A 26,320-nucleotide genomic window follows, 5' to 3' on the forward strand; every position below is an offset into this window, starting at 1 on the left:
CCATTAGATCTTACTCTGCCTTAGCCATATCTACCAACTGCAGATCAGAAGATGTGTAATTTCTGTCAGAACTCTTCTGAGACATTCTAAAAAAAAGATCAGACCATCATTAACCATTTTGAACTTTTTAAGCAACCTATGTTCAAATACCAAATCATCCAAATCTCTGAGGTGTATACACTCATATTTTTCCTAGAGTAAGCTCCCCAAACAAAGGATTTTCATATATAAGATGTTTCATCAAACAGAAACCAGGGAAAAAAACCTAACTCAAATTTTTAAACTGAAAGCAACAAAGAAAGACTTAAGGGGAATACAAAAGGGTTATTTAGAACCCCCATATTGATCTCTGGCCTTTGTAGACAGATCCTTACTTCTAGCCAACTGTACTCTAGGAAATTTCTTTTCTACCCTATTTGGCTGACTGCTTCTTGATCCTTTCAAGGCTCCTTAATCTCAAGTTTATCTCTTGAGATCATGTTTCCAAGCTCTGTGGTCTCTTACTCTCCACCTCCTGCTTCATTCTGCACTCTGAAAGCTCTCCTGCTTTAATGTGCTCCTTTACTCCCTTAGAAGGAGAAATTTCTGCTCCTTCTACAGGGACCCACCTCTCCTTTTGAAGGAGAAAAACAACCATGCACGCACACGCAGAACCAAACCCATCAATCTCCCTGACACAAGGACTGTATGGACCAAGTCCTACAGTGGCAAAGTAGCATTTGCCCTTCAAACATCTATAAATAAGGCTCCAGTAACCTTGCCCTCTTACTGCAATATAAGGTTTAATAAATTCCAAGTGTAAAGATTATGAGTTCAGAGCTGTTCCTTTTAATGGCCTGCTGCCACTGCTGAGGGGGGTGGTCTGCCTAAATAGCTAAGGTTCTTCTACAAAGAGGTGGGAGGGGTTTTTTTGTGTGTGTGCTTGTTGTTTGGTTTGGGTTTTTTGTTCTGCGGGGTGCATCTTTCTGATGAGAGGTTGTTTAGTTTAAAGAGCTCACAAAATTACTAAGCACTCTAATGTTTGGCATAATTTCCTTTCCTAGATGACAATCTGTTACTGACATACACAAGATGAAATAACCCTTTCTTTCTCACTCCTTCTTCAAAGCTCTCACAGCCTCCCTCCAAGGCACCTGTGAATAGAGCAAAAAGCTCTGTTCCAACCCACTTTTCTTACCCAAGTCAGTCAAGGGCACTGCGACACCAATTATGTTTGGTACAAAAGCTCTGTGACACATCTACCCCTTGAAAATCATGATTTGGTATTTCTGTACTCAGAAAGTTGCTGAGTCAGACTGTAATGATTTTTCTGTTATGGCATACAATACAAACTGTCCCTGTTGACCCTACTATCACTAACCACTATTTAAACCTACCTGGAGAATGCAGCTAAGACCATATACCACTGGCCGGTGCTGGGCACACAGCAGTAAGTCACTGAAAGGGCTGGAAGGATTCCCTGCAGCTGGCTGAGGGGTGGGAGTCGAAGGAAGAGCATTCCCTGTCTGGGCAGACAGAATGTGGGGTGGGTGCCCACCAGCACCATCCAGCTGCATAGCAAGCCTGCGTGTGCAGAAGTAGGCCAGACGTCTGGACAAGTATGCAGACTGCACAAACTCTCCTGAGTACTGCAGGAAAGAGGGAGAGGGGAAAATGTCCTTGTTACAAAAGCAACACAAGAGAAACCCTTGACCCTCCTCTCCTGAAGTGATATACTGCTTGGCACTGCCTTGTAGAGACAGTCCTGTTTAACAGAGAGCTACTTAGCATCAATCACCCACTGGCTACTAAGCATCAGAAAAACCCTCTACATGCTCTATGCAGCAATGAGTTTATCTATCAAAGCATACCCACACCCAGCCTTCCCAGGGTTTCAAAGGTCTGCACACAATCTGTTGCAACAGACAGAAAGAAAAGCAGTTTCCATGTAGTGGTGTACAATGAGTCCAACTACGACAGCTACAATATGGGCAGGAATTACCAAGTCCAGTACAGGGAAACAGGGCAAAGAAGAAAGACACAGAAGAGAGCAAGATTAAAAAGGTATCCTTGCATGAGCTAAGAAAGCTGCTCAGGTGGACACTCCCTGGTGTTCTTGGTACAGAACAGCTCCCCATAGGCAATAGGAAAGAGACTGAAAGTGGCAGAAGTCACTCAGAGCAAGTTGAGTACTATTTCTCACCCTCAGCAGCAAAGGTAGAAGCATTTTCAGAAATTCATCTTCTCCTGACCGTATCTTCTCAAAGCACTCAAGGACCCATGTCAGGAATTCATGTCTGTCCAGCATGCCATCCTGTACATGGATAAAGGCAGAGAAAACAGACAAGGTGAAGCAACATGCACTAAGGTAGAGAGTAGCAACAGTCTGCTTCCTAACAGTGGACATAACTCCAGAAGTTTGGACAGTTTCATGCTATTCCTGTACTTCTGAGATCAAAACTGCATCCAGCCCTAAAGACCTAGTCAAAGAAAGAAAATAAATTACAATAATAAATCACTTTGAATACACCTTCCCTAGCTCTCCTCTGCTACACACCCACTCAGCAGCCCCCTCCAGTTCCTCACCTGGAACATGAACATAGCCAGTTTCTCGTTGTAGTCCCACTGCTTCAAAGCCTGTTCCACTTCTTGGGGCATTGGTCCAGATGGTGAACCACAGCCTTGCCCTGGGAGCTGTCTATAGAACTCAGCAATTTTCTGCAGCTGCTCTGAAAGGTACTTGGTGATGATTTGCGTCCATTCTGAAATGGAAACAAGTTTACAACAACTGCCATGGTTGACAGAAGCAGGAAAGAACAAGGTTGATGTGCAGGCTGAAATCCAAATAAGTTCCTATCACTTGAAAATCATAGAAAGACAAGAAAATAAAAATAAGTGCTACAGTATTTGCTTTGCTTGTGGCCTGAAGATGGAAGGGAGGAAGAGGCATCCACAGAACTAAGAACAAGGGGGAAAACTTCTGTGTTTGGGGAGCACTGTTATTTTGTACCAAAAAAGTTTGGAAGACAGATTCCTCAACTGCAACTGCTGAGATTCAAAAGAGAGAGAGAAGAGGCAGTTTACCAGACAACAGTAAACTGGAGCAAGCCAGGATGCAAAGGATGTTACACACAGGATCCAGTAAGGCTTAATGAAATTGGAAACACGAGCAGGGTATAATATAACTGAACTCTTTGAGAAACAAACTTACACACTTGAGAAGAACTAATCAGCCATAGCTAAGTTTACAGTCTTTGCAGGGTAAGAAAAAGGTTATACAGCTGAGGAGCACAGGAGAACTTACTGGGGAGAAAGAAGAGGTATGGTCAGGAAGTACTTGCAGCTGCTAAGACTTATTTTTTAACAGTTTACTCTCACAGGTGGGCCCTGTTGTTTTACAGAGTTATGCATGTCAGAGCACTAGGGCTTATCAGCAGGAAACAAATTTATATAGATTTCCAGTCTACCTCTTACTAAACAGGAGCAGGCTGAGAAGGAAACATCTGGGATTGACAAAAACAGTGTTCCACAGATAGTGCTCACCAATGAAGGGGTCGATGACATGACGTTTTTTCACCTTGGTTTCTGTGATGGCAGCATAATAGGCACAAGTCATTTTGATGAGCCAGGCTGCTCTCATTACTGGAACAGTGTATTTTGCCAAATAACCAAAGACCTCTTCCTTCTTGCTAAAGATGGGCACCTGTAACAGAATTGAGAGGGAGAACTGTAACCAAGGGCTTCAACAGGAACAATTCCATAGCAACTACACATGCTGTAGGCATTGCAAGCTGTGGAAAATGTAAAAAGGGGAAAAGGTACTGTGTTTGTTGCTCTGCATCTCTTAAAACCTACTGCAAAAATTCAATTCTTGTCAAAAAGCAACAGTACCAGACCTGAGCTGCAGTGTAAACAGAAACAAAACAAACAGAAAACATAATTATATCACTGTACATACACAACCTGAACACTACAACCAGCTTGAGGATAACCTCCAGAGAGGATATACACAACTACAAAAGGTACAGCCTAAGAATTGAGCCAGAAACACAAAGTACCTACTATACAGACTGAAGACAGAATTCTTCATTTGGTAAATAAAACAGTTACAAAAATCTTGTAGTATCATGAGTAACCAATAAAAAACTGTGAGAAACAGGGATTTGAGTATCATAGCAGGAAGATCCAAGAGTCAAAATTTAAGATTCAGCATTTGAGGATACCAGTGAAATCACTGACTGGAGATCTATAAACCAGGAAGCAGTAAATACATCACAGGAAAAAGTATAGTTGTGAGTCTCATTTTCACAGGACACTATGGAGACCAAAAGTATGCATGTGTTCACAGAGGAGTGAGACAAATTCATAGTGACTTTGTCCATTTGGTAGAAGTCCCTAAACTACCAAAAGTTTAATTGCTTACTTGCTACATTTCTTACATTCCCCTCTATTATTCTCTTATGCCTCAAATACACAAAGACACAGACTCACACATACTCTTCTCAGCTTAAAACCAGAAAGGTGTCACTCTGGTAAGTCACTCAGCTGATTATTTCCAGAAGTCATCTCTATTGACTTTTGAGAACTTGAAAAACCCTGCACAATAGGAGTGGTCCTAATCTAAGCAACAGATCAAAGACAGTGGCAGCAGATCTTCTGGAAAACATCTGAACTTTAAAATAAATCACTCATATCATACAAGCCAAAAAGAAAAGCTGAACACAATATCCAAACAACAGATGAGGGTTAGTTCCTTTGAGTGGAGGCAACAACCAGTGCACTACAAACCCTGGATATGCTCTTAAAACCTAAAGCTTTTTTTTCTGCTTAAAGCTGAAAGCTTTGAACTATGAGTTCAAAGTTAGAACTTTCTACTAAACATACACTTTGCAAACAAGTATTGATTAAAGGCTCCACCCTGCCAGGGAGCTACTCCTGTAAACATACCTTCTTAGCAAGATGAGTGAGGGGCTTAGTTCCAGCCAGATCTGTGAACCAGTTATTTATGGCACTCTGAGATCGTGCTGTCACCAGCCAAAAGTTATCCTTCTGATTCACCTGGGGCTTCCGTCTCCCTGTGTCAGGCAGTGTATTGCACCGCAGCTTTTCTGCAATAATACTGCTGAAATTTGAGCTGATCTGGAAAAAAGAGATTAATTACATTTCACCGATCTATTATTTGTGCTTAAAATCTTATTTATCATTCCTACCAGAAGTCTCACCAATATCAGCTTCTGAAACACTAAAAAAATGCTAATAATTTCCTTTGTTGTACTTGCAAAGAGGAATGCTTCTAGGCAACTCAGACACCTCATACCAAGCAGGGGTTCAAGATGGACACTACTCTTTATAAGGCTCCTCGGACAGACAACAGCCAAGGAAAACAAATACATTGTGCTCATTGATTGCCATCTACCTAAGTCATTACTTGTCCTCTTGTTGGGGCAGCCAGGAAGTTAACATCTTCATTTTAGAGACTGGAAGCCTGTAACTCATATGTTTAAATTGGCATATGTTTCAAGAAATCTTTGTTTTGTTCTACCATGGCCACAATGTAACCAAAATAACATGAAGAATTTTCCAGCTGCTGTCATCCTAGACTTCGATATTAATTGCAGAATATAAGGAGACTGCAGACACAGTCCTGCCCCTAAGATGTGTGGAGCAAGACAAGAACCTGCTCTCTCATAGGCAGTTCCAAAATAAGATTCTACAGGAACAGTGGGTTAGGTCTCACAACACCCACCCTAAAAGGAAGGATCTCCTGGTTTAGGAAAAATGGAACTAAACAGACTCACGACTGTCCAGGCCCCAACAGCACTGACCATACAGGCACCTGCAAAATCCCCACACCTCCCCGGTGTCTCTCACCTTTGCTGGGTTGAAATTGACATTTTTGGCACTGCCGTGCTCGTCCCCAGAGACTGCCGGCTGGTTATTGAAGCCTTGCTTGACGTTCAGAGCAGTCAGCTCATCCTGCAGAGGAAGGACCATCAGCCGGGGCCGGTAAGGCCCATCTACGCCAAACACCCGCAGCCTGTGTCCCAGCCACAGCGGCGCAGACGGGGCCACAGCCAGCATGGAGACGGGGAAAGGCAAGGGCCCGGCGGCTTCCAGCCGGCCACTTCCAGGCCCTCCCAGGCAGGCAGCGCCCCAGGAGAGTGCCGGGACACAGGACAAGCCAGGGACATGGCGGAAAGGGCCCTTCATGCCCAAGCAGCACGGGGATGAAGGGCTCCCTGCCTCCACCTCGGGGCCTCCCAGCGCACTCCCAGGACCTCCTCAGGGTCAGTCCCGGAACAGCGGCCCCGCGACCCGGGTCCCCTCCCATGTCCGGGACCCCTCACCTCCTTCTGCTTAGGGTCCTGCGGGTAGACGTCGGGCGGGCCAAGGCGCGGGCGCTTGAGCGGGCGGTGCTCGTAGCTGAGGACACCGAAGGCCGCCATCCCAGCCCGGCCGGCCACCAGAAGCAGCCAGGCCACAACAAGGAGCGCCGCGACGGCCCGCGCTTGCGCCCTGAGCCCGGACCTCCCAAACGCCGCCGGAGAGGCCTGAGCGACTGTGCCACTGTAACGGGCGCCGACGAGGAGAGCCGGAGTCTGACGGAGTCTCCCGAAGTGGGACCGAAGAAGGACGAAGAGTCCCGAGCGGCGCTGTGGAAGCCCCGAGCCTGCGCCGAGCGGAAAGGCTCGGAGATGAACGGCGCGGCCCGAGGGAGGCGCTGAACCAACAGCGCGGCGAGCTCGGGTCACGTGGCCTCCTGCCGCCCAGCCCCGCGGCCGCCCCTCAGCCCGCACAGCGAGACACGAGGCTGCGCGGGTGCTCTGGGCAGCTCCGTTGACACCGTCACCCACACCGCACCCCCGGTCACTGCCCCCATGGCTGGACCATCACTAACTCCATTACTAGCCCCGTGGCCGCCTCCCGTAGCTGCCCCCAACTCCCTACAGCTGCCCCTGTGAGCCTGTGTAGATGTCTACAGACATCTCATATATCCCCCATCTCATATATCCCCCATCTCATATATCCCCCATCTCATATATGCCCCATCTCATATATCCCCCATGTAACTTCTCTGGTGACTCGGTTCTGCTCAATTCTCAGGGACCAAGCCCAGGACACCCACGAGGGTGGGGATTCCCACACCAGCCCTGCTCCTGGGGCGGCAGCCCTGTGGGAGTGAGCCCAGTGGCATGGCCGGATGAGCCATGGGCACACATCAGGATGAACCCAGTGGGGCAGAGGGGGGGGTTGAGGGGTGTGTGTGAGGGAGGGATGAGACGTGGGGCCTGGGCAGGAAGGATGGTGGGGCTCTGATGGGATGAACCATGGTCTCCACTGCAGTGACCTGCAGTCATGGGGTGGGGCTCTTGTCAGCGAGCAGTGCTGCAGGGCAGGAAGCAGGCAGTGGTGTAGAGCAGGAAGTGGCGCAGGTGCAGAAGGCATCTGCAGCGTTGGCTGGAGGCCCTTCACACGCACCCCACAGCTCACCCCACCATGGCCGTGCCCGGTGACTTTTTCGCACTCGTCCTTCTCTGCGGGCTAGGGCTCTGCCTTGCTGCTGCTCACAGACCCTCAGGTAAGGGAGCACATGGGACCCAGGAGGGGCAGGAGGCCACAGACCTCAGAAGTGGTGGCGCTGAGGGAAGTCACTCCCTCCTAATGGCGGGTGAAGTGGACAGAACGTGGGGGAGCGTGGGGCAGTGAGCCACTGGGGTGTGCACCAGAGACCCCATGAGCCCCCAGTGTGCCCCAGGACCCCCAGCACCTACATGGCCCCTTGCTGTGCGGCTGCCAGGAGAGCAGGCTGTGCCAGAGAGCCCTGTTGAGTGTCCGTGCTCCTGCCCCAGCACTGCAGCGTCACTGGCCCTGTGGCTCCCAGCTTCATGGCTTTACTGGCCCCCATGGCAGTTCCCAGCCCCTCGGCTCTATGAGCCCTGGAGCTGCCAGCCCTGCAGACAATGCTGGCAGAAGGGATCCTGGCCATGGGGGTACCCCATAGTGGGTTGGAGTGGGGTGAGGTGGCAGGATGTGGTATGCAGATCCCACTGACCTCATGCATCAGCCTGGCAGGGGAGCAGCTTGGCTGATCTGCACCAGTCTCCCTTTGATCCCTGTGGTGTAATCTGTGCTTTGTGAAGGCAGGGAGTGGGGGATGGGGGCCAATGTCTTCTCTTTCCACGCAGTACCCTGGCCCCAGCTGTCATTTTCTGGGAAAAAATCCACTTCTTGGCTGACTGTCCGTAAAATACCAGCTTTCTGTGGAAACACAGACCATTTGTATCCATGGACTGCCTAGGCTGCCAGGAAGGTGCCCTCCACCTCCATGTGCAGAAACAGTCAGAGCACAGTGCCTGTTTGCTCTTTCACATTGCTTTACAACCCAATAAATCCCAGTTCTGGCTTTGTCCTGTCTCCACAGTGCTTGTTGATGGGTTTGGGCCTTGGAAGGGACCAGGTGTCCCATTGCCTGATTTTCAAGGGGAAAATTTTCTGTGAGCCTTAAGGACAGCTTTTAGCCATCTTAGCATTCACAAAGGCTCTATGCCTTTCTCCATTGAGATATTTGACAGCAAGTGGCATCAGTGGTTGCTAGAGCGGACTTTGGTGCAATGCCTGGTGTGGGAACCAGCACCACACTGGTGGCCCTGCAGCCCCTAGACAGCCCAGGATGTGGTCTCCAGCTGCATAGGCAGGACTAGGGCCAGCATAGCTCAGCGGGAGGAGGCAGCAGAGGAGCCTGCTTGGGTGTCTGAAGCAGTTGCTTGACCTCTCAGGGCTTGGCAATATTTCCTGCAGAGCCTAAGCTGCTGGCACAGCCCCCAGCCCTGTGGTAGCATAGCCCAAATCACCCAGACACAGGGCCACCTGCAAATACCCAGAAGGGTAACATTCATTTAGCCAGGATGGAGACATCAGGCACAAATCCTGTAAAAGCCCCAGTTTTCTGATGGGGTAAGCTAAGTGGGTTGGCAGGGAGGGTCTTATGTCCTGTTCCATAGTGCCAGGGGCTGCAAACAGATGCCGCAGGGTGAGGGAACCAGATGAAGGGTGAAAAAACACATCTGGAGCAAGAGGAGCCCATGGCAGAGATGTGGGTAGGATAGCTGCTTGGCCAGCAGTTCTTTGCAGGAAAATGTGGGGCTGCCAACTGCTGACAGCAGGTGTGAATGGGGTAGTGGGGGGCTGGCATTGCAGGCAGACAGGCTGCATTGTGGCTCCCCTAGGAAGAGGTGGGTTTGTTTGGCTCACATGAAGGAAAGCTGATGAGGATATACAGGGATCCCTGGCACATGCCATGTCTCCCTGCTGTGTGCCTGTGCCCTGCTGCAGCCACTCACCACCATCATTCCAAGCAGTGTCTGTTCCTTACAGGAGTGGAGTGTGTTGTCTTCAACGAGGAGTACATGACCTGCATGTGGGGAAGTAGAGAGGCACTCACAGCCAACTACTCCCTCTATTACTGGTAGGTGCCTCTGCCCCACAGCCACCCCAAGGAGGCTCCAGGGCACACAGGATGGGATGCACCAGGGAGAGGGGTCCTGAGGAAGGCCAGGGTGTGGGGGGTCTTGGGTCATACCACACAGTAACCTGCTGTGGTACAGGTACGAGAACAGGTCTCCTGTGGTGGAGTGCATGCACTATCTGCAGGACCAAGGCATCAATGTTGGCTGCCACTTCAACCAGAGTGAGATCATCCAGTTTCAGCCTTTCCGTGTCCTCATCAATGCCACTCTCGGCGGTAAGACCTTGGAGATCCCCAGTGAGCGCATGGATCTGCAGGACCTAGGTATGGAGTAGTAAGGGAGCACCCACACTCCTCTGTGGGACTGCTGTGGGCAGGAGTGGGGCTGTGGATCTCTAGGACTGCCCCATCATGTCCTGGCTGGCAGTGTGGCCACCAGGGCATGGGGACAGCACTCACCAGGCATCTCCTTTGCCTTGCAGTGAAACCAAAGGCACCTGTCAACTTGACCATCCATAACATGAGCAGCAACCAGCTGCAGCTGACCTGGACCTCCCCCTACCCCAAAGCCCAGTGCCTGGAACATGCTGTCAAGTACAAGAGCAACAAGGACACCAGTTGGACGGTGCAAACCCCCCCGGAATGCAGCAGCCCTGTGGCTGAGTTGAGATGAGCTACACATCAGCCTCCACATCAGTGTTGGCCTTCATTGTATGGTTCATGTCTCTCTGCAGGAGCACCGGGTGAAAGGAGCGGTCTTCTCCTTCCCAGCGTGGACTATGAGAAGTACTACACCTTCTATGTGCGCAGCAAAATCAACAACTACTGTGGCAACACCCAGCTGTGGAGTGAATGGAGTGTACCAGTGGTCTGGGGCAACAACTCCACCAGCAAGGGTAGGTTCTGGGGGCTGTAGTAGAACAGAACTGGCTGGGACATAGTGGAGCTCAGCATCCAAGGGATGGCCAAGCAAGTAGAAAACTGACCTAAGGCAGAAGCTGTAGGTGTGATATCCATCTGGGCATCTGAGGCACAGGCAATGGCATTGCCCCCTGTGTCCTTTGGACTTCTGGAAGCCAACCATCCGCCATCAGTGGGACCTGCTGACTTTTGCCAGGGGTTTCTTAGCCCTGGAGGGCTGTTCTAGAAAGGCCAGTCCAGCACAGTGTCACCAACCAGTTGTGATGACAGTGGGGCAGGGATTGAGGGTGGGCCACTTTTCCATCCTCCAGTCCTGTCTGAGCCCTGCCACAGATAATGCCCAGGTCCCAGGGCCAACCTCAAAGAGCCACATGCATGACCACTCCTGTGAAGTAGCAGTGTGTCAGCTGGGGATCCATGTCACCTAGGCTCTTTCCAGGTGCTGCAGAGGAACAGCTGCACTGGTTCTGGATTCAGACTGTCTTGATCCCTGTTGCCTCCTGCCTGCTCTTGCTCATCCTGGTCATCCTGCTGGTGCGCATGGAAAGGTGAGCATGAGGCACTGGTGGGATGCAGCAGTGTGAGGGCTCTTCCCCTCTGACATGTCTCTCCTATGCAGGGTGTGGGTCATCCTCATGCCCCGAATCCCCAACCCCAGCAAGAACTTTGATGACCTCTTCATCACCCACAACGGCGACTTCCAGGTAAGGTGGCTGTGGGCAGCCCTGTCAGGGGCTTGCCTCCTGTAAGATGGAGCCTGGATGGGTGGTTACTCTTCTCACTCTGCTCTGTTCCCTGGAGGAATGGGCTGGAGTCCCCAAAGACCTTGTGGAGAGCCTGAAGCCCAACTACACTGAGAGCATCTGCTATGTGAGTGAGCTGCCTCCTAAGGACAGCTATGAGAGCCTCCAGGAAAGCAGCAACCACTCACCATCAGTGATGCCCCATAAGCACAGCCCCTACAAGAACATCTACATGGGAGTGTAATGCAATCCTGCACCCCTGCTCTCCACATGCTCCACACCTCTGCTGCCCAAACCCTCACTGCCTGCAGGCCTCACTCCTCTCTCACACTCTGCCTCCACCAAAAGCCTGGGTCCCCCAGCCCAGTTCCCTGGCCACACTTATCCCCTCATGACACAGCAGGTGCTAGGTGAGTGCAGTGTCCTGGCTGCACTGGGCAGTGCACAGGATGTGGCACATAGCACCCTGTATGCACTGTTAGACAGGGTGCTCTGTGTGATACATCAGGGTCATAGGGTTCTGCTTTAGATGCACTGCATGGTGCTCCAGCATCTGCTGTCTTTGGAGAGTGCAGGAGGGCAGGGTGACATCCCACCACAAGCTCTGCTGTATGCAGGATCCTTTGCACGGTTGCCACGACAGAGCAAATCTGTGGGAGGACTGACACACTCCCACACTGCACTCCTATGGGCCCCTGTACTGGGTGTATTGGAGGTGCAGGGGGCTGGCCGAGCCCCCATCCTTGCTCCCAGGTGCCTGCAAGCACCTCCAGGGATGTGTTCCGGCAAGGGGGCATCCCAGGGGCTTGACCCTCACTGATGCCCAGCTGCAGCCAAGCAGGCAGGAGCCACCGGCTGACCAACAGGGACACCGGAGCTGAGGAGTGCTAAGGGCCAAGAGAGGCCAAGCCACCGTGTCAGCCTGGCCCTGGGATGCTGTCCACAGGCTACAAGCAAGCCCCGCTGTCCCACTGGGGCATCGCCACCCCAGGGCCCGCACCCCCGTTCTCCCCCTGCAATAAAGCTCTGCTGTGCCACTGGCTGGGCTGACTTCGTATCTCAAAGTGTGGGGAAGCGAGGACTGAACCGCGCACCCCTCCCACCTCTGATAACACAAATGCTGCAGGGTGGGGTCCACTTCCCCCCTTCCCAGGCCCGGGTTCAGGGCGGGTGCATGTTCAGCGTTATTGAGCACGGAACAGTTGAGTCCCCTCCCAGCAATCCCACGGGTGCCTCCTCCCCAGACACTGGGGTCACGCTGTGGCTTCACCAGGCTCATCTTCTGGGCTCTGCAGCCGCTGCCTTCAGCCACCACTGCTCTCCCTGCAGATGACCAAAGCTTTCTGGCCAGCACCAACCGTACCATGCTGTGGCTGCTCTCACTCATAAGGAGGATGATAAAGGTGCCTGACACCTGCAGGGCTGTAGCTGCCCTCCCCTGCCTGGCAGCCGAACCAGTACTTTGTGCCATCTCCACTGAGATGCTGCACAGGCTGCCCATGGAGTTGATGCAGCAGTGAGGTGGAAGGTGTACCCCACTCACACCAGCAGCCCACATACCCACCCCCAGCTTACCAGGCATCATTGACCTGTTTGACAAGCTGGGCACCCCTAAGCTGCTCACAGGTGACAATACCAAGTGAGAGGACCAGCAAGTTCCTCCAGGCACAAGGCACCTACTGTATGTGCAGGGTGGAGCTGAGAGTTCCTGATAGGTGTCCAGGCAAACAGAGCCACCCAGTCCTTGGTTTCCTTGCAGTGCACATGGTGGTGGGTTGCAGCAGGCAGTAGTGACTATAAGGCCATCCCACAGGGACAGTGGCGAAAGGAGCGTGTATACTGGTCCTTCACACCCTTCCTGGAGCAGCCCAGCCCATTGCTGACAGGTGGGCAAGGGGTCAGAGATGGGGTGCAGTCAGGTAGGTAGGCATAGGCATTGGGGCTGCCACATAAGCACTAGCCCCATATCTTGCAGCAGAGGCTTGCACGGGAGGCAAACCAGCACACCAGACATGCTGGAGGAGAGGACGCCTAACACGAAAACACTGCCCTCCAGTGCACATGGCCAAGGACTGCAAGTGCAGCCATGGACATCACCAAGGCTCCTTCCTGCCCGAAGACAGTGACACTTTCAGACACAAGCTAGCCCTGCCCAGGGGATCTTCAGGACCTTCCCACCCCCGTGACCTTGAGAACCTTGAGGGCCCACAGCTCATAGCAAAAGCTGCCCTGTCCTCATGTATACTGGCCCCCATGCCCTGTCCTCCCTTTGTGCCCCACTCCCCCAGCCCTATGCTGTGCTGCCTGGTCCCTGTGCCTGCTGTTCCCATGCCCATCACCCTTGTGCACCACTCCTTATGCTTGCTATCATGTCCAGCTGTCTGGGCCCCATGCTTGCTGTCCCCACATGTCATCAGCTTTATGCTTCACCTCCCTGTCCCCATTCCCTATCCCTCTTAGGCCCCACTGCCTTGTTCACCACCACCTTCAAGCTCTATTTCCATGCCCCACACCCTTGTACCTCATTGCCCTTACCCCGGTGCACCCCTCTGCTGTAGCCCTTTGCTTCCACACAGGGGAAGGCATCGGGGTGAGGCCCAGGCAGAGTGAGGACAGAGGGAACCCGGTGCAAGGCAGGTTCACCTGCCAGGGCATAGCCAGGCCCAGGCTAGCAGGACAGGCAGCATGGAGGCTTTGTCATGGTTTAGACCCAGCTGGTACCAACCAGGCCTCCACTGGCTCACCACCCACCCCCACCATGGCAGAGGGAGTAGAAAATTCACCTTAAGGTTTGTTAATCGAGACAAGGATAGGGAGGTTTGCATTCCCTAATTACGGTAACAGGCAAAAACCAGACAGGTTCAACTTGAGAAGGAAAAAAACCCTAATTTAATCTACAATGAGAAAGAGAAGACATGGCCAGATCTTAATGCCTTCTCCCCCCAGCCCTCCCCTTCTTCCCGGGCCCAGATTGCTTCACTCCTGCCTCCCCCTCAGCAGAACAGAGAAATGAGGAGTGGGGGTTTAGGGTCAGTTCACACGGTGTTTCTGCCGCTTTTCCTCCTCAGGGGAAGGACTCCTCACGTTCTTCCCCTGATCCAAAGCGCGGTCCCTCTCACGGGACAGAGTCCTTCACGAACCCTTCCTCCTCTCACCAGACACAGTCTCTCAGGAATGGACTGCTCCAGAGTGGGCTGCCCACAGTCACCTTCTGCTTCAGGAAAAGTCATCTTCTCTGCCATGGGGTCCTTCACGGCTGTTGATCCACATCTGCCCCTTTCTGCAACCCGGTACAGGCTGCTTCTTCACCTCGTCCCACCCATGCCCCCCTTCAGGGGCCACAAAGCCGCGTTTACCCCACCGTGGTCCTTCAGGGACTGCTCCCCCGTGCTCCTCCATCGGCTGCAGGGGCACAGATGTCATCTCACCACAGGCTGCGGGGAAATCTCTGCTTCACTGACCTTGATGTATTTTCTCCAGCATTTCTCTCTCACTTAATCTTCTACTCCGCTCTGCGGGTCCTTTTCTTATATTTCTGCAGCTTCGTTTTCCTTTTCTTTAACATATTACTCACAGAGGTGCACTCACCTTCCCGTATCTACTCAGTCCTGGGCAAATGCTGGCCAGGGATTTGAACCGGGAGAGCTTCCAGCAGCTTCTCACGGGAGCCACCTCTGTGCCCGCCCCCTCCCCCTAACCCAAGTTAGGCTCAAAAAGCCTGGGACTGTCCTTACCACGCGCTCCCCGGGGTTGCGGAGCCGGCACTGCCGTGAGGCAGCCGAGGGAGCGGAAAAAGGAACAAGGAGAGAGGGAAAGAAGGGGGAAAGGGAAGGAGGGGAAGAGAGGGAGGGAGAGCGCCGAGAGAGAGAGAGAAAGAAAGACAGACAGACAGACAGAGACGGGCAGAGAGAGAGACGACAGAGAGAGAGAGAAAGAGAGAGAGAAAAAGAGAAAGTGACAGTGACATAGACTGACAGACGGACAGACGGACAGACCGACAGCACTCCAGAGGCGGATCAGATCCGGCCCCGCCCCCTGCCCGAGGTGGGCGGAGTCTCCGCTCTTGACAGACGGGTAACTTTCCACCCCTGTCCACGTGGTGCACTGAGCTCTGCTCCCTGGCGGCCGATTGGGAGCGCGGAGCCAGATGCCCCGCCCCCTGAGCGGTGATTGGCAGATACGGGGCGGCGGGCACACCCCCGCAGCTCGGGCTGCAGCTGTGCCCGGCTCAGCGCTGCCGGCAGCCGAGACGGGGCAGGAGGTGGCGGAGGGAGCTGGTGCCGGTCATCAGTACCGGACACGGCACGGAGCGGCGAGGGCTCACCATGATCGTGTGTCCCCAGAGCGCAGAGCGCCCCCGAGGAAGTCGGTGTCAGCGGCTGCCGGGGCAGGTAGGAGCCGCCCCGCAGCTACCAGAGTCTATACCGGAGCACTGGGCTCGTCCGTGCTCGCCGACACCGGCCCGACTACGGCACCAGCAGGCTTGGGCATGCCCGTCGGCGATGCGCGGTGCCGGCAGGGTCGTGCTCTCCTGCTGCGGTGGCCGATGTCCCGGTACCGGTGCAGTGGCACCGTCGCCTTTGTGAGGGATGCGGGAGGCGCCGTGCCTCCATCACTGCCAATCAAACTTGTTTTTCTCTCTCCGCCTGCACTGCCCGTGCAGCACACCGGGGGCGCTGCCGCTGCCGCTGCCGCCCGCACAATGGGACCTGGGTTACCGGCAGCCGGCACCTGGCCCGGGACCGCAGTGGAGACCCCGCCGCGGGCACTGGGACTTCTGTCCCCACTAGAACTGGGGCGGGGCCGGAGGTGTCAGCCACGGCCATGTCACCGGCGAGCATCCTCGGTGGAGCCCCCGGTACTAACGGAGCCGCGGTCTCGCCTCACGGGGGGATTGGAGCCCTGGGGATATGCAAGGTTCACATAGCGGAGTCTTGCCCGGTCAGGAGGGGAAAGCGGGGTCCCGCGGGGTTCGGCGGCCCTGCCACGGCTCCCTGCCCTGCCTGGGCTAGCTCCCGGTCGGACGGCACAGGACCCGCAGAGCTCCTACATCCCGCCTGCTTTGCGTGCAAACTGCTGACCGGGCAGCGCCTGCCCGGACAGGCAAGGGTGAAGCTGGTCATCGGTATGGGGTGGAGGTACCTGTTGCGGTCTAGGGGGCTTGGTCACATTGAAGCACCACTGGGGAAGAAGGTTATGTTTCCACTGTCTAGGACTGTGAGTGGGTACAGGGGACAAGGATAATGGCCGGGGAGGGTGAAGAACGTGGCGCAGAGGCTGAGAGGGTGTGGCTGTGGTGTTGCTGTGCCGGCAGGAGACCTTGGGTTGAGCTGGTGTTGGGAGCAGGCAGGAGAGCCCAGCTGGGGGCAAGGGCTTAAGCGAGCGACTGCCCTGCACCTTTTCATCCTCCCCTTCCAAGACGTCTGCCTGGTCCCTTGCTCCATCATCACCTTGACAAGCAGAGCAAGAAGAGCTGGCAGCCCTGGAAGCTGTGCCATGGGCTAGTAACACAGCTCCTTGCTGGGGACCACCATTCCTGGGGTGCAGGAGTAGGCCTCCCAGAGTCCTCCACCTCTGCTGACTGCGAGAAGACCACTGGCTGTAGCTCCATGGGTATCCTCAGGGCAGTTAATTTCCTCAGGCAGACGAACTTTGTGGGGGACTGTTGCAAGTCAGTTCTGGTTTGCATCAGCTTCTCTGGTCCCCACCAGTGCTGTCCCGACCCCTTGGGTTACTTCCTGGTGGCACACTCTGCTGTTGCAGAAATTAAGGTCTGATTAAGGCTCTCTGATTGCCAAGATAGTTGCTGGCAAGTCAAGGTGCACGGGGCACTGGGGTTCATGGTCAGGGCTCTGAGGCCTGCATGTGTCTTCTGGCTGTCAGCAACAGCCTGGGGTCATAGTGGAGCAGGGACTGCCTTGTCCTGGTCACCAGCCTTTGGGTGACCGCACTGGAGAGATGGGGCGGAGGAAGGAAGATGACCATGCTGTCCACCGGGACAATTTCTCCCTCAGGAGATGGTGGCTCAAGTCCAAGAGGGGAGGTTCACCCTCTGCAACCAAGGGTGCTCTCTGGGTTTCTGTGTATGAGTGGGAGCTGTGATTTTCTGTGTGACAAGAGATACTGCCTGCTGTGCCTTGATGTGAGTGAGCTGCAGGTGTGGGCCTTGCTCTTCAGTGGGAGGTGTGACAATGGGGTTGTTGGGGCACAGCAGCTGCCTGGGTGCGTTTTGCACATCCCCACCCTCTGCTCCCACCACTCTCCCAGGAGGGACTGTGGCAGTGTGGCTCATTGCTGGGCTTGGCTGTGGAGGGTGCTGCTGGGTATGTATGGAGCCCCCCTTGATGAGCTGGACATCTGTTTTCACTGGTAGGTGCATCTGGTGTCTGCTGTGCCATGCATCTGTATGCTGTGGGACCTGCTCCCATGCTGTCTTCTTGGGCAGCACATGGGGAGACCTCTGAGGCCCTCTGTGTGCTACCAATTGCATGGTGGATGCCAGGACAGTGCTAGCCCCTTAGCTTGCTTGGGCCAAGAGCATGGGAGTAGCTTATCTGGCTCCATAGCTCTCCCCTCTGTCCCAGTGCTGGGCAGGAGGGCTCAGTGCTCCTGGTGCAGTGGCCCAGTGTTAAGGCTGATGGGCTGCTCCATCCTGAAGGTCTTTTCATCTGTTGTGTTTCTCCTGCTTTGGTCTTGCATTTGCCTCTAATGCTGCAAGGATATATCGTTCTCAGTTTGCCCTGTGCTTCTACTCCCCAGGCAGTGCCCTTCTTTTGGACAGAGACCACTGTGTGTTCCCTGCAGCCTTTCCTCCCACTAGTAGTAACTCCTCTGAGCAGTATTCTGCCCAGCTTCCTGACCCAAGCCTGAGTCCTTTGTGGTGGCTTCTGACCTGTTGGTGTCCCTCTGTGAGCACCAAGCTGGGAGAGGGGATCCCAACCCCTCTTAGAGCCTGGGTTTGCCTGGGGTGGGGCAGCTGCAGCAGGGTCTGCTCTGAGGGAGAGCTAAGCAAACCGTGTTCCCTGCAGGTAGTGAAGATGTCTGGTAGTGACCCTGAGCGCCCCCAGTTCCTCTTCGTGAAGGTGCTGGCGAGCTGGGGGCGGCTGGAGGCAGTGACCCAGCAAATGGGCTACCACCCACAGTACCTTGACAGCTTCCTCAAGATGCAGCACTACCTGATGCACATGGATGGCCCACTGCCCTTTGACTGCCGGCACTACATTGCGATCATGGTGAGCTCTGCTGGGAGTTGCCAGAGAGGATGGGGGAGGCTTTGCTTAGGCCCTCGAGACTTCCTGCTCTTCCTCTATCAGAAAGCCTGTGCTGCAGACTTCTCTGCAGAGGCCAAAATCGTGATGTCCTGGAGGTGGGGCAAGAGATAGGTAGAGGGTCCAGGATGATGCCTGTCTTGCTGGTGCAGGGATGCTGATGTGCTGCTCTTGCAGGCAGCAGCCCGGCACCAGTGCCGGTACCTGGTAAACCTGCACGTGCTGCAGTTCCTGCGGGCAGGGGGCGATCCCCAGTGGCTACGTGGCCTTGACTTCATTCCCCCCAAACTCCGTAACCTCAATGAGATCAACAAGATCCTGGCACACCGGCCATGGCTTATCACCAAGGAGCATATTGAGGTATTTTGGGGGGCTATCAGCCAGGGACCAGGGCAGCAGGGGGACAGCAGCACCCCCAGAGGGTGCTAGCAGCCTGCCCACCTGTGTGTGTTGTATTTCTGTTCTGTCTATGTCCTGCAGAAACTACTGAAAATTAGTGAGTGGAGTTGGTCACTGGCGGAGCTGGTGCATGCTGTCGTCCTCCTGGCGCATTGCCACGCGCTCGCCAGCTTTGTCTTCGGCTGTGGCTGTGAGCAGGATGAGGGGATGAGGGCCCGAGGCTTGCTGAAGCCCTTGTCACCCGGGAACCAGTGCTTTTGTGAAGCCACTGCTGGCACCTGCTGCAGCCAGGAGCTGTTGCGCATCAACCGCAAGCGGGTGAGCCCCTGAGGGTGGGAGCACAGTGGTATGGGGGTGTTGCTGGGACCTCTGCCCTCACCCCTGGGCCTCTGTTTGCACAGTCTCTGGATTCCTGCATGGAGCTGGATTCCGTCCGGGAACACATGCAGCAGATCCACGTGGAGACTGAGGGCAGGGAGGAGATGAGGCTGTTGCAGCAGGACCGAGAGGAAGGTGAGGGGCAGGGAGTGGAGGCGGGTGTGCAGTATAGGGGCTTGTATGGCTTATGTGTTGCTCCCCAGTGTATACTTGTATTTTCCATTATGTATGGTTCAGACAGGGCCTCCTGGGATGGTGGTAGGGGGAGGGGGAAGAAGGCAGTGGTACTTCCCCAAATGGTGCAGCAAGACCCAGATTTTGATGCTTGCTGCAGCTGGAAACAGGACAGCTGAACATTGCTCTCACCCACCTGGGGGGCTCTCCCCTCTTGCAGATACCAATGGGGAAGTCACTGGTGCCACCAACCTAGCATGCTACATGCAGGATCCTGACTTTGGATACCAGGACTTTGCTCGGCGTGACGAGGATCAGACGCAGGTATTCAGAGCCCAGGTGAGGTTCCTGCTCTTTCTGCAGGCAGCAGCCTGGGCTGCCATGTCTTCTCTCATCTCCTCATCTCGTCTGCTTCTGGTGGGGAGCAGATGGTTACAGGGGTGCCTGTGCTGCCCAGATCTGGTGCAGATGCTTTTGCAAAATGCCTGAGTGGGGAAGCTCAACTCTGAGAGGAGGCCTGGCTGGCCCACTTGGTGTCAGGAGAGAGAGGTGCCCTGTACCCAGTGGCTGCCAATTTCTTCACATTGCCCTCATAGAAAAAAGGGTCAAAATCATTCAAAAGCTGCATGAGGGATGTTGTGGTTTGTGGCAGAGCTTCCCCCAGAACAAACCTATTTAATAATGCTGCATCCTGAGGTCTCCAGCCCTTTTTTCTGAGAACATGCCCGAGGCTCCTTTTTGCAGTTGCAAAAGCCTCTTGCTGTGCTCAACAGGATTACTCCTGGGAAGACCATGGCTTCTCGCTGGTCAACCGCCTCTACTCTGACATCGGGCATCTCCTGGATGAGAAGTTTCGGATGGTGGATGGTCTGCAAAGCAGCGCCATGGCCAAGCGGCAGGGCTGTGAACCCTCTGTCTTCAAGCGGGGCATCTGGAACTACATCCACTGCATGTTTGGCATTAGGTAGGGAAACCAACTTCAACTTAGTGGCCCCGGGGAGAAAACTGAGCTGACCCAGGCGGGAGGAGGGTAGAATACTCAGGCTGTCTTGCAGATGGGCTTGGAAAAGAGATGGAGGTGAATTGCTGGCCTGGATGGTGTGCCAGGCAAGGAAGAGCTGTTCAGATTCTCTGGCCAGGGCAGGACACTTGGGGGATGGGGCTTCAGCACCTGGTGGCTGCTGCCTTGTGTCCCCTTGCCCTGTGGCTGTGCCGTGCCACAGGCAGACCATGGGTGAGGTGCTCTGTAGTGACACAGGGCTGTCTGTGACTTGCCCCTGTGCTCTCTGTAGGTACGATGACTACAATTATGCAGAAGTGAATCACCTCCTGGAGCGAATGCTCAAAGTTTACATTAAAACTGTAACCTGCTACCCAGAGAAGACAAACCCAGAAATGTTTGACAGGTTCTGGAAGCAGTTCAAGCACAGTGAAAAGGTGGGACATCCAGCAGCTCCTGGCTCTGACCAGCTGCAGTGGAGCTGGGAGTGGGCAGAGGCTGCAGGCTGGGGTATTTCAGGGGTCATACAGGAAATCTTTGAGCCACCAAACTAGTCTGAGGCTGGGAATGGGAGGGGGCAATGGAAAGTGGCAGTTTGCAAGGAATTGGGTTTAGCATGGTGCGTGGCTGCCCACAGTGTGATAGGCATAGGGGACACTGTGTTGGTGCAGGTATCTCCAAGCCCTTTACCTCATGGGTGAGTGTCACCAAGCAAGCCCTCCATTCGGGTGTAACTTGCAGGAGTGGCTGCTGTGGGTGGCAGGGATTGTGCCTGTGCCAGACCTGCACACTGGCGCTGTGTGTCAGGAATCTCCAGCACTGCAGCTCTGGGAGGCAGCCACAGCCTCCAGGGCTGGGAGGAAGGGGAAAGGGCAGCGGTCTGTGCTGGAAAAGTTGATTGTGTTTTGTCCTATGCCAAAAGACTCACTAACCCAGGTGGGTACTTGCTTGCAATGCTGCCTGCAGCACACTGCAGCTACCTGAACCTCCTTTGCTTCTCTCCTTAGGTCCACGTGAACCTGCTTATCCTGGAAGCCCGGATGCAGGCAGAGCTGCTGTATGCATTGCAGGCCATAACCCAGTACATGATCTCCTAGACAATGGGGAGCTGCACTGTGGCAGGGCTGTGACATCCTCTTTCCCTGGACTCATGTGTGCCACTGGGACAGACGTCAAGGGGTTACTCACTTTACTTGTCTTATTCCTTTTTTTTTTCCCCCTTGTGGAGCCTGGTGAGTGGCCATGTTATGTGCAATTACCGAACTGTGAGGCAAGTCCATGCTGCTGAGATGTTGGTGTGATGCTGGAGACTAGAACGTGTCCAAGGTGGACTGCCAAAGACATGGGGGGAGAGGGACACAGGAGAGGACTGTGGCTGGTTTAGAGACATGCTCCCCTGAAAATAGAAGCTCTTTGCCCAGGTGCTGTGGGAGCCTCAGCTGACACAAGGAGGGCAGGGGAAAGCTGGTTTCCTTCCCTGTGCCACTGTGGCTGCCTGGCTTGCAAGCAGCCCTTCAAAGCCTGGCCTCATTGGGGTGATGCATCTTGCTTCGGAACAGCACAGGCAGCTCACAGGTGTGTTGCAATATCCTGAGTTGCATAGTAATGTAGAGTAGAATGCTAGCTCCAAGCAAGGGCCATTTATTTCCCAGCCTGGGATGGAAAGGGAAAGCACTTACTGCCTACGCCTCCTCCTGTGTGTCAAACCCTTCAGGGATAGACAAGCGATGACCCAGGTGAACTCCAAACTGTGAAGCTCTTGATGGCAGGGTGCCCTAGTGCTCTGCCTTCTCTTACAGCAGGGTTAAAAGGTCTCTGACAGTTTTTAGGCTCTGAAGGTTTCTGCAGGGGACTTTAGCAGTCCTTGGGGGCTTGCCCCAAAGCCCCTCCTCTGCTTTCAGCCATCAGGGGGGCAGAAGGAATAAGGGAAGCTTCCTGAGGTAACATGGATTTTATCTTCTCATCACCATGAAAGGGCTGAGGTCCTGTGCTCAGTCACTTGCTATTTAGCAGCATGGTGGAGGAGCCTGCTGTCAGCAAAGGTGGGATATTGAAAGCTTTTCCTTGAACCTAGGCTGGGGGACTCCCTGGACTTGTCCCCATTCAAAGAGAGGCAGTCCATGCACCAGCCCTGCCCTTCTGCCCAGTCAGCAGGAGCATGCACCACTGCTGCCCCTGTCCCAGGGCTGTTCCCTACCTGTGCTGCAGCCCCCACATGGAGAGGTATGAAGGATCCAGTGCAGGCTCAAGAGGGCAGCCATGAAAAGGGAATGAGGCCACCCCATCTTAATTGGGAGCCTGAAGCAAGGGCAGCTTTTGAGTCAGCCCAGCACATGCTGCTTCAGTCAACCTGTTTACTGCGTAAATGTATGGGGAAGAAAACCTTGTGTACGGAAGCTACAGAAAAAATCCTATTTTTGCTATAAATATATTACATTTGACATGGATGCATGCTTTATTTCTGCTAGGGAAATAAAATATGTTGGGAAGGGGGTCCAAACTTACATGGCTGCTTTGAATACAGGACAGCAGTTCCTGGCTAATCACATCCCCAAAATGGCTCCAGGAAACCCAACAATGCCAGCTGCAGAGGGGTTCTGGCCCAGAGCCAGCAGCTGGTCACTGAAGCTGGACCTATCCTGCTCAGCTATGTCCTGTCCTCTTTCCATGCTTAGAACATTGCATGTTCAGTAGGAAAAGAGGGGAGGTTTTCAAGGGGCTTTGATGCTCTGGCAAGAAGGAGCTATCATAGGAAGAAGCTGGCTTCTCCCCTGCCAGGTACTTGGCCATGAGTGGGTGGGGTGTGGGGGCTGCTTTGGCAGATGAGAAAGAAGCATTTTACTCACACTCAAAAGAAGGTACTCGGTGAGAGAGGCCAGAAACCAGGACCAGCTCTTTCCCCAGTGTTCGTGCAGGTATGCCCTCCCTGCAGCATGGGCTGGAGGAATCTGTGCTGGGGGTTGGCCAGCTTGTACTGAGCCAAACTGGTGCCTGGACAATAAAATGCCAGGACAGTTCATGCTGGACAGTACTGTTTGAGTCAGTACTGCTGCCTAGACAGTGACACCAGTGCCAGGATGACTGCTGCTGGGACAGCTGCCACCAGACTTTGTTTGACACTACCATCTTTTAGCCTGAGGGTTAGGGACACAGGTTGGCATAGCTATATCTTCTGCTCACCATCAGACATAGCATCCCAATTAACCCTAGCAGCCTGGCTGTTAGACAGCTGCTTTGAAAGTCTGTGCCCTGCAGGACTGGGACAAGCTGCAGCAGCCAGTTCTCCACAGAGCTCACCATTCCTGAAGCAAGCAGTGCATCTGCAGCTCTGTACAGCCCAGCAGCAGCATCCTTACCAGCCACCATCCCCCTGCACTGCTGGGAAGAAAGAAGGGAGAAGGCAAGCAACAGTGTGATCCTTGCTAGGAGAGAAGCACTGCCCATCCCTAGGAGATGGGAAGTGGGTTCCCTGTTGCATAAGGAGCAGGCCTTGCAGGACCCAGGGCAGCTGCTGCTTGATCTGTCTCTCAGAACAGGCACTGGTCACAGCAGCAAGATGAAGGGCTCCATGGGCTGTCAACCCTGACCAGAAATGAATGCAGTTGCTACTAATGGCCCTGGAAACTGCAAGCCTCACATCCCCAACAAGAAGCACACCCAAAATTATCTCAGAGCTAGAAAGCTAGAGATGAAGCAACCATCTACTCCCATCCCTGTGGATGCTGCAGAATTACCATCATATCCTGTAGTGAAATGAGGCAAGCAGGTGCCACTAATTGCCAGGGAGTGGGCATGAACTTGTGTCAAGCCCACCTGTGCCTAATTAGGGTGGGCCCCCACTGCGCATGAGCAAGAGCAGGGGACCAATAAAAGGTGAGTCCTAAAGCACAGCCTCAGCTCAGTCCTGAGCACGTCTGCAGAGAGGTCAGTTGCTCTTGGAGCACTGTATTACCTTCATTGTACCACTAGCACTCATCACCCTCAGGGTGAGGCTTGAGCGGCGCAGCCGGCTAAGACCCAGTACTGCAATGCTGAGGCCTCAGGTTTGAGACTCCTCAGAAGAGAGAGACTGCTCACAAGATACGCTAAGAAGTGTTCAAGGCCTAGATGAGGGAAAGACAGTTCCCCTGAGGATCTCCTCCTGATCTTCCACTTTTGGAAATTAGTTTAAATCTTGAAACAGAAGCCTTAAGGTTCCTTCCAGAGTTATTTGAACCAACCATTTTAACACTACTATTTTTCACATGTATTAATTATCAGACTAATATTGAATACCCAAGGTTTTGAATGCAAATTTGCTGGCCATACATTGTGCAATGTCTTGAGACTTTCTCCTCAGTAGTTTTGAAAATATCCCCAGCTTGCTCTCCTTGTGTCTCAACAGGCCAGTAGAATCAGTGCTAATGACCTTATCTGTCCCCACTCTAAAGCAGCATGACTGGGACTCTGAAACAGTCTCTTCTGCAAGACCTCTCCTGAGCTGTGGTGCACAGAGGACTCTCAGACCAGAGAGGGGGACAGCACATTCTCTATCCTCATCTCAGCTGCATTCTTCTACTCTGACATTCATGTGCCCTTTGAAAGGCATCTCCAAGCCATTATCTTCTAATACCAGAAAACACTCAACTGTACTAACCTTACTTTTTCTGATGGATGATTTGAGGTATGCAAGCAAAGATAATCACTCACATGCTCCTATGTCCTAATAGTCAGTATCTGCTTGGGGATGGGGTGCTGAAAGAAGAGAGCAGCAGCAAATCCAAATCTGTTCCTAGAGGCAACTGGTAGAGTTGAGTTGCTGACACTCAGCTTTATGAATGTAACTATACAAAATGGAGTACTCTTCTGCACTCAGGTATAGAAGGACAAGGAATGAAGGGGCTTGAAGACTCTAGACTAGTCCTGCAAAAGTTAAAGCTCCCTAGGGTCAGTTTTAGGGCTTGGCAACCAAGTGGGTCCCTGCATGCTGCCAGCAAGTTGTAACAGGGCACTCTACACACTGCAGAGCACACTGGGGCCTTTTGTGGGCTGTCACACTGCAGCTCCACCACCTCTGGCCAGCTGAGGTGCATTTCACCAAGGGGTTGCCCTAAGAGGTGAGAGGGCAGAGAAAAGACGGGAAAAAAAAAAAAGGTCCTCACTGGGGAAACAGAACAAACCGCATGAGACACAGAGCAGAGGATTACAGGTTTTTATTTGTCAAACGTTCCCCTCTAGTCTAGCACATTCTACAGTCTTTGCTAGCACAGATGGCAACAAAGAGCCTGTAATGGTTCAAAAGTTACACTGCAACAGAGAGCAAACAAAAGTAGATTTATTATATATATAAAAAAAAGTGAGAAATGGGTGAGAGTGCAAAGGGGACAGGGTGGAAGCTATGTCAGGTAGTGTTGCATGCTGTGTGCAGCAGATGTCTGTGCTAGCAACAAAGAAACCCTTTCTGTAATCACATCAGGCGAAGAGTCCACTGTCTGGAAGCACTGTTTCACAGAGTCATCCCCAGTGCCTTATGAAGAAGGCATCTCTCAGGAGAAGTGACCTATCTGCTATGTAGCCAAGCCTCTCAAGACATCTTTGGGAGCACCAGAGGGTAGCACCATGCTGTGTACCACGGTACCAGCTACAAACATTCCCTTCTACCACATACCATAATGCTGCCTTAGCTAGAGAACCATCAGCTCTTTCACCTTCACCTTCCATTGTCTCTTCTTCCTGCTTTACACCACAATATCAGATCTCATTTTTATTGCATCAGATATTTTTTACCATCAACTGAGACACAAAGGCCACAGAAGAGAGTGGATCCCTTTCTTGAAGAGTGAACAAGGGGGTTACCATGCTACTGAGCTTTTACATGGACAGATCTTCCAGGCTTCAGGAGTCACTGCTTGCTTTTTGCCCTTGTGTTAATTAGAATATGCTTATCATTGGATATCCAGCTGAGGCGAACCTTAAGCTATCCCTGTTCATGCTCATGTCCCAGAATTCATCA

General features: G+C 53.2%; 3 protein-coding genes across 6 annotated transcripts in view; 2 read left to right on the forward strand and 1 right to left on the reverse strand.

Moving 5' to 3' along the window:
• The window catches only part of MED12 (mediator complex subunit 12), a 34,120-nt gene extending 27,493 nt beyond the window's left edge, over positions 1-6,627 (reverse strand). Inside the window, exons 1-7 of one of the 2 annotated variants that reach the window (XM_030448981.1) lie at positions 6,327-6,627; positions 5,851-5,955; positions 4,927-5,118; positions 3,523-3,682; positions 2,566-2,741; positions 2,183-2,293; positions 1,377-1,628 (exon numbers count right to left, since the gene is read on the reverse strand). In XM_030448981.1, coding sequence (XP_030304841.1) covers positions 1,377-1,628; positions 2,183-2,293; positions 2,566-2,741; positions 3,523-3,682; positions 4,927-5,118; positions 5,851-5,955; positions 6,327-6,425 — 1,095 coding nt within the window. In that variant the 5' untranslated portion in view covers positions 6,426-6,627. The remainder of the gene's footprint in view (positions 1-1,376; positions 1,629-2,182; positions 2,294-2,565; positions 2,742-3,522; positions 3,683-4,926; positions 5,119-5,850; positions 5,956-6,326) is intronic. The other variant, XM_030448982.1, reaches the window with a different exon arrangement.
• Positions 6,628-7,438: 811 nt separating this feature from the next.
• Positions 7,439-12,149, forward strand: IL2RG (interleukin 2 receptor subunit gamma). The gene is given in 9 exon segments (XM_008501682.2): positions 7,439-7,558; positions 9,355-9,445; positions 9,585-9,769; positions 9,928-10,070; positions 10,180-10,213; positions 10,216-10,341; positions 10,806-10,914; positions 10,986-11,070; positions 11,168-12,149. Coding segments are annotated over 9 exon segments (1,041 nt in total). The 5' UTR covers positions 7,439-7,476; the 3' UTR covers positions 11,354-12,149.
• Positions 12,150-15,308: 3,159 nt separating this feature from the next.
• Positions 15,309-22,769, forward strand: LOC103535608 (sestrin-3). 3 transcript variants are annotated; one of them, XM_030449268.1, is made up of 9 exons: positions 15,309-15,500; positions 18,138-18,341; positions 18,555-18,737; positions 18,858-19,094; positions 19,178-19,289; positions 19,549-19,652; positions 20,102-20,292; positions 20,621-20,765; positions 21,336-22,769. In XM_030449268.1, exons 1-9 carry the CDS (start codon positions 15,435-15,437, stop codon positions 21,423-21,425), a joined length of 1,332 nt encoding a protein of 443 aa, XP_030305128.1. In that variant the 5' UTR covers positions 15,309-15,434; the 3' UTR covers positions 21,426-22,769. The 3 variants fall into 3 exon arrangements, with proteins under 3 accessions (XP_030305128.1, XP_030305127.1, XP_030305130.1); XM_030449267.1 differs by having other exon boundaries at positions 19,549-19,667; positions 21,336-21,602; XM_030449270.1 differs by lacking the exon at positions 20,621-20,765 and having other exon boundaries at positions 19,549-19,667; positions 21,336-21,421.
• Positions 22,770-26,320: the final 3,551 nt, after the last annotated feature.

This window comes from Calypte anna, chromosome 4 (assembly GCF_003957555.1).
Source record: "Calypte anna isolate BGI_N300 chromosome 4, bCalAnn1_v1.p, whole genome shotgun sequence".
Classification (NCBI taxonomy): domain Eukaryota; kingdom Metazoa; phylum Chordata; class Aves; order Apodiformes; family Trochilidae; genus Calypte; species Calypte anna.

What these genes read in the sequence shown, in the direction of transcription:
- LOC103535608 (XM_030449267.1), top strand. Translation starts at nt 15,435, where the DNA reads ATGATCGTGTGTCCCCAGAGCGCAGAGCGCCCCCGAGGAAGTCGGTGT. An exon ending in TCACCAAGGAGCATATTGAG is followed by an intron (nt 18,738 to 18,857) that starts GTATTTTGGGGG and finishes TATGTCCTGCAG; the next exon opens with AAACTACTGAAAATTAGTGA. An exon ending in CGCAGGTATTCAGAGCCCAG is followed by an intron (nt 19,668 to 20,101) that starts GTGAGGTTCCTG and finishes TGTGCTCAACAG; the next exon opens with GATTACTCCTGGGAAGACCA.